The 6,955-nt window shown below is 35.8% G+C and overlaps 1 protein-coding gene across 10 annotated transcripts in view; it reads left to right on the plus strand.

Moving 5' to 3' along the window:
• The window catches only part of LOC114244850 (guanine nucleotide exchange factor DBS), a 117,559-nt gene extending 111,066 nt beyond the window's left edge, over window positions 1–6,493 (plus strand). For 5 of the 10 annotated variants that reach the window (XM_028176764.2, XM_089727225.1, XM_028176766.2 and 2 more), the window contains exons 19-20: window positions 3,600–3,732; window positions 5,154–6,493. In XM_028176764.2, the coding sequence (XP_028032565.2) occupies window positions 3,600–3,732; window positions 5,154–5,251 (231 nt within the window). In that variant the 3' untranslated portion in view covers window positions 5,252–6,493. Of the gene's footprint in view, window positions 1–1,384; window positions 1,412–1,922; window positions 2,163–3,599; window positions 3,734–5,153 lie in introns of those variants that run through there. The other 5 variants (XR_016323056.1, XR_016323058.1, XR_016323057.1 and 2 more) reach the window with 3 other exon arrangements.
• Window positions 6,494–6,955: the final 462 nt, after the last annotated feature.

Consider the following 6,955-nt stretch of genomic DNA (forward strand, 5'->3'; position numbering starts at 1 on the left):
ACTTTATTTTGTAACATAGTTTTATGTCTAACAACATTTTTTATGTTAGTGGTAAAATATAAGGAAGCGCATAATTGGAAAATCGCGCTACCTCTCTCACACGCCCAAATCTTTAAGCGACTTACGAAATATTTGTGGAATACGAATATTGTGAATTAATAAAATATTGAACGGTTTTTATTCGATTTTAGTTTTGGAACTACAACTCAACTTTTCTGTTTAGTGAATGAGTTAGATAAAGAAATAAGGACAGAATATGGGCTGAGAAAGTAGTAATTTCCGATATCTAGTGACCAAAATATCTTTTCCGTCATAGGGCAAATACAACCCTTTTTTATAACTCTATATATCTTTCAACCATGTTTTTTTTCATAATTTCTAAAGTGACTAGTTTCGGTCATAATATCACAATAGATTTAACTGAAATATTTAACGCGGTTATGATCATTAGTGCCTAAAAGTTGCAAGAGAATGTAGTCTTTTAAATGATTTACTTATGTTTCCTATAAGGAGATAAAGAGCAATGTCTAAAACTAAGATCATTTTAATTCTACACACTTAATAATGTTTCGCAGGGTTTTTTGTTCATTGAGAAAATATGAATTAATTTGAACGAAAAATGCTCTTCGCAAAACTTAGTTGCGTCCGGATTTTATTGTGACAAATAGATTACACAAAAGAATAACAAATTGAAGTATCTGTTAAAATCTTTTGATCTAAGACATCGGGAAATTTATAAATTCCTTGAATAAAACTGCATTTTAAAATATTTATTGGGCAACACTGTAAATAGATAATATCTAACAATACATTCACTTTGAGTCAAATATTGAATTTTTTTAAATTTATTAACTGACTTTTAAATCAAAGTAATTATTACTAATAAGTTGATCAGCAGGGGATCGGAATAGTGGCGAAGAAATTGTGTACATTTGTATAATTCAATGTTTAAGTACATTTTATTATTAAATGTTAAATCTTGAATTTTAAAAATCTTAAATTAAAAAATAACTATAGTTTTAATTAATGCAAATTAAAAGAATATTTTAATCAATTTCAACTTTAAAACATACAACACGTATATATGTAGATGTACACTTTCTTCAATAGAGATGTGATAAAAAAAAATTGTTCTAATCTAATAATCATTATTAACAAGCTAAATTTATTGGTGATCGTCAATCACATTTGTTTGTTTGTGTACGTCTTAAACCGTTAATTACTGTGGATATAATGGGATTTTCATAGTGTATTTAAATGTTGTGCCAAAAGTCTTCATGTGTGTTAAGATTACTAACATAGTAGAGTAAGTAATCCGCTTCCAAAGGGAGTGGGGTAGCTTTACTAAATACCCCATTTAACGCTCTGTAATTTTGGATTGCAGTGATGAGTGAAGTGAGTTCAAATATATGTAAGTGTACAGTGTATTTTATAGGAATGCCAAACGACTTGTCACGGATAGCGCATGATGAGGCTGACAACCCTGGAACACGATCTTCTTCCACAAGGCCAGGGCCAGACTTCTCTGTTTTAAAAGAATTAAGTAAATAAAAGAACTGGCCCTGTTTATGCTTCACTATCCCGGCTAAAGCTAATTTTATCCTAAAAGTACATTAATCCGTTAGAAAAATACAAGATATCTACCACAACTTTCTTGAAGTTTTACACTATTACCCCGAAACAGTTAAGATTCACGCTGATGCAGCTTAATAATTTGGTTTAGCCCGGCCATCCATCATCGCTTTTTTTTGGTTCTAAAGAATGAATTAGCAACACAAACACAGATGTTTATTTAGTTTTGCACATACCATATTGCACCGCAATAACTCAAAGTTGAGGTGTAATTTCGAATCGACAGCCGCCATCTTGACGTAGCTATTTCTACAAAATGGCGTCTTGCTGTATGTTGTGTTGTTCAACAGGTGACGGAGGCCGTCGGTCTCAACGGTACCATCCACAGAGTGGTACAGTTCTTTTCGGTATCGGGCTCTGCGCAAGCCACCTCCACGTTTTACGTATCCCAATACTGAAAGTTAAATACCTTTACGCGAAGTAGAGGTCTTGTATATAATGAAACAGACTGAGTTTATACCCAAAGCTTAGTGCGGTAACCAAAGAGAACGTGGATATTTCGGTTCTATTCGCTGAACATTAACTATCGTGTAAGTTTATGTTTTGTTATGTCTCATTGTCAGTGTGCTTTGATTATTTTATGTTGAGTAATGCGCTTGCTTCGTGTATTTTAAACAAAATCACTGTCAGTATTATTATTTTTCAACTGTCGTTGTCTGTGAACATACAAACTAGGTACTGAGTATGTTTAATTATAATACGTATTATTAAATAATATATATTTATGATACATTGAAAGATTTTTTGTGAAGCATCAAGACGTCTGTGGTACTATAAATTATGAAGAATCTTCTTACGGTATTAGTTACACAAACCTGATACATTGTCAGGCAACACTGCAGCTTGCATCATTCACTGAGCACCGCTTACGACGTGCTGTCGCATCTAATTGTTTTACTCTGTGTTTCGTCGATATACTGCCCAATAAATCTTCACAACAAATAAATTTCTTAATAATTTTATCTAGTCTACTTATTTGTATTGTACATATTATCCTTATGAAATTGTGTAATAAAATCTCAATTTTACTAAAGCTACATATATGTAAAGTATTTTTTAAACACAAACCTTTTGTTTATTATATTACCTGTATTAAATATGTTTTATATAAATTTATTTATAAGATATAAATTATATGATTTATACACTCCAAGAACCTTGTACACAATACGTGTTTTAAACGAATTTCAACTAAGGGCTCAAAACTAACGTGCATGTTGACTAATTATAAATACTAATAATTGTACTTCAACTTCTGAAACTGCATGTACTGTGTGTGAAACTAAAATGCTAGAATTGATGGTAGCACTTTATGCAAAGTATTCAGATTATTTTAATCTGTTTTAACAAATGTGCGAACAGACTGTTTTAGGTAATTGTCTGTTGTGATAAAAAAACCAAAAGTGTTGCCATCTGTTATTGTTTATGGGAATATATAATACTGCGATAACATTAGACTTTATAGCCAATTTATCCTACTGTAAATAGCAGGATAAATTGCCGTAAATTATAGCCAATTTATGGTGCTAGAAATAGCAGGTAAATTGGCTATAAGATCAATAAAAGACAACTAATATTAAATGTTTCCTTTCACGAATTTGCGTGAAAAGTATGAGTTGAACATGTAATCTTAATTTCAAAAGAGCAGTGTTTTACAATTTCCATAAATTTTACTAAAATTTAATGCATGTATTTGAGTAATTAAAACCTCTATTGTGTTGAAATAATTTTGAGATAAAGTACCGTAAATAAAATTGCTATAATACTAAGGCTCTAAAATGGCATTAACAGACCCGAATTTAGTAACGATAATTTCACTTTCAAATACCTGAATGTATAGTTAATTTCAACAACAGAAAATTATTGTTTTGTTGTGATTGAAATATATATATTAAGAGATGCGTACAACAGTAACGGGAGTATTTAAAACTTTAAGACAGGGTCGTATAATGTGTTTGATTGTTTAGGCGGTGGGATGTGGACTGGTGGCGCTGTCCGACTATACGGCCGTGGGACCGAGCGAAGTGTCGCTGCGGGAGGGACAACACGCTGAGCTACTCAAAGTCGGCTGTGCCGGCTGGTGGTACGTGCGGCTTGCAGGTACTAAATACATTCTACATTGTCCTTGTTAAGTGACCAATATAATAATATATGGTCAGACAGATCCATCAGTATAGACCACTTCGATAAAGCGGCACAACACGTGGCCTCTCATCGTGGCCGCCGGTAACTATATTCCCGATCCTGCGGACAGAATGGAAAGCAGTCGACGTCGCCCCAAACACGTCGGGTTTCGTTTCGGATCCTCCCGATCCACTAACGGTGCTTTTAGGTACCTCAAGCACCGGTCACCGTTCTCGTCGAACCCGTCGCTTGCGACGAAGGGCTCGACGAGTAAATTAACCCTAAGACACAGCCCACAGAGTTTCTCGCCGGATCTTCTTAGTGGGTCGCGTTTCCGATCCGGTGGTAGATTCTGCGAAGCACGGTTCTTGCTAGGGTTCGTGTTAGCAACGTCGTCAGGTTTGAGCCCCGTGAGCTCACCTACTAGTTAAGGCGACGCTGATATAGCCTCTCAAGGCTATCAGCTTAGGTAGGAAAAAAGACCCATAACTGTTTTTACAGCTGTTGATGCTTAGAAGAGCCCAGTCTTCATGACGTTATCAAAGTCAAGATTTTTGTTTATTGCCTGTGTAGGCAGACGAGCATAGGACCCACCTGATGGTGAGTGGTTACCGTCGCCCATGGACTTTAGCAATGCCAGGGGCAGAGCCAAGCCGCTGCCTACAAAGTGACGTGTATGCTGCACACACCTTGGGACATAAACTCGAAATGTCATGTATATAAGGCCTGTCAATTCGAACGGGAAAGTGTGACTGTTTCGTGGCAGATATAGGCTGGCTGTCCTCACAATACACCAATTTTTGCGTATTCAATTATTTTATTATAAAAATAAACTAGATGAACGGTCGGTTAGTTCTTTTGTCGTCTTTTTTATGCACATATGAGAACGGTCAATTTGTTCCTTGGCGTCTGGTTCGTGTCCCTCTTCAAGGAAGACATTAAGTCATGACTTGTTCCATTTCTCCCTTTTCAAATTCTTGTAAAGTCTCTGTCTTAGTCTATGTCTAGTCGTTGTAGATCTAATGTCCTGTCAAAGAGGTTGCACGCCACGACACTAGAAAAATTAACATTTTTATCCGTCTCATACTCTTCTTCCTATTCGTACACTCTTGACAGAGTGGTCGTGGTCATGCATCAGTCGGATCCTGCGATACCGATGCTCTCGCGATGCGACGCCATGTGGCACGGTGTTTCGCAGAGTGAGAGCAATCGTTTATGTTGGAGTGAGTCACAGACTTTATGAGGTCGGTCCATCGTGCTGAATATCGTCCGCGAGATCTTTTGCCCTCGATTTTCCCTTGCACTACCAACCGCTCAATGGAGTGTCTCATATACGAGTATGTAAAGACGTGTGTATATTAATATGTTATTGCAATAACTGTTGTGCTTGTGTACAGGCGGACAAGGCGAGGGCTGGGCTCCGGCTGCCTACCTCGACCAGCGCAAGACGTCGCGCTCCTCCAGCAGGTCGCACGACCGCCTTCACGAGCATTGAACCAGCACACCTTGCGTTACCGACTGCACTACCTGTCCTTGTTACTCTATAATAAGTACCAAAAATGTCACTGTCAAAAAAGACTAACCTAGGTATTTAATTGGTTTATAGCTGCTAACTATATGATATTGGTATTCATCTCGGCTTTCAGTATTACTTGAGATCTAAAATGTAATTCACCACCATTTAATGAAATTTAGCAATATCCAATGTCTAGCGTTCATTTTGTAGGACAGTAGACGGTGTTGCCAGGATTTTTCGGTGAGATCAAGTTTTGCTCAAGCTTGTTCATCTTGAGCGACTACTTCTCAGTAGTGGCGGGAGATTAGTTACTCCCTAGAACTTCCTGGTTACGCCCGAATCACAATAAGACTCTTGTTTTCCCGACGTAGTCCCATCCCACTTGTTAATGTTTATCGTCAAACAATTTGTTAATGTGTGTAAATGTTGTTCTAAAAAAGCTTTATTGTAAACTAGTGTTAGCCCTTTTAGCCATAGTCGTTACGATTATCCAAAGTTGTGTTTTAATGACGTCGCGTAGGACCGTGGGACCGGATCGGTCTCGTCATTTTTGTATATATCAAATCGACATTAAAATTAATTTTAGTTATTTATTTTGATGGCTTTCGGTGTTGTTTCGTGTAACGTCTCGATACTCCATGACAGATTATGTGAACGAGAATCGATTTCAAACATTTATAATTATCAACGTCTCATGTGATATTTTCGTGAGAATATTTATAATGTTATTGAATATAAAAAGTTTTCAATACATCAATCCATTTTAAAATTGTGTTTTTTCCATGAAGTTTTTTTTTTAATTCATAGTAGTAAGTAGTACGAGACATTGAGTTTGTATGGTGCCTCGGTAATTGTGTTTTAATATTGTAGCAAAGCCTGTGGTAGCAAGTAATCATTTAATCATTTCATATCATACGTTTTTGTCAATATTGCTTTATTAATCGTTAAAATTATTCGTTTATTGTTTAAAAATTAAAAAGCTATAAGCATGATTTTTACTTTCGAATAACAATATCTTATCTGTGATGCATTTGTACGTACGATGTCTGATGTAATTGACCTTGAATTCTCATATCTCATTATTAATTATTATTTAAATCCACGATTGTGCATGACTTTAGCTATATCTATGTTCATACACGTAGTGACATGTTTGTTTATCAGAAATTAGTTTTAAAATGTGTAGATTGAAACAACATAAAATACACAGAATTTGTTCAATTACTTTGTTTCTATTTTATTTTATTACCACATTCTAGGTTCATATTATTTATATCATTTTATTTTATTACCATATTTTTTACTGGTGGTAGGACCTCTTGTGAGTCCGCGCGGGTAGGTACCACCACCCTGCCTATTTCTGCCGTGAAGCAGTAATACGTTTCGGTCTGAAGGGTAAGGCAGCCGTTGTAACTATACTGAGATCCAGAACTTATATCTCAAGGTGGGTGGCGCATTTACGTTGTAGATGTCTATGGGCTCTGGTAACCTATTAACATCAGCTCGTTCACCCATCTAAGCAATAAAAAAAAAACATGTGTTCTCTCAGATCCCTGTAATGTCATTTTCATCTTTTACTTTTGGTTTTGCACATTTTAACAAAAACACATTACTCTGAACTGTAGGTAGTTACTCCGTTTTTGATGTTTTGGTTGCTGTCATTTTTTTAATATTATCCAATAT

The sequence above is a fragment of the Bombyx mandarina genome, chromosome 05 (assembly GCF_030267445.1).
Source record: "Bombyx mandarina strain Sakado chromosome 05, ASM3026744v2".
Taxonomy (NCBI): domain Eukaryota; kingdom Metazoa; phylum Arthropoda; class Insecta; order Lepidoptera; family Bombycidae; genus Bombyx; species Bombyx mandarina.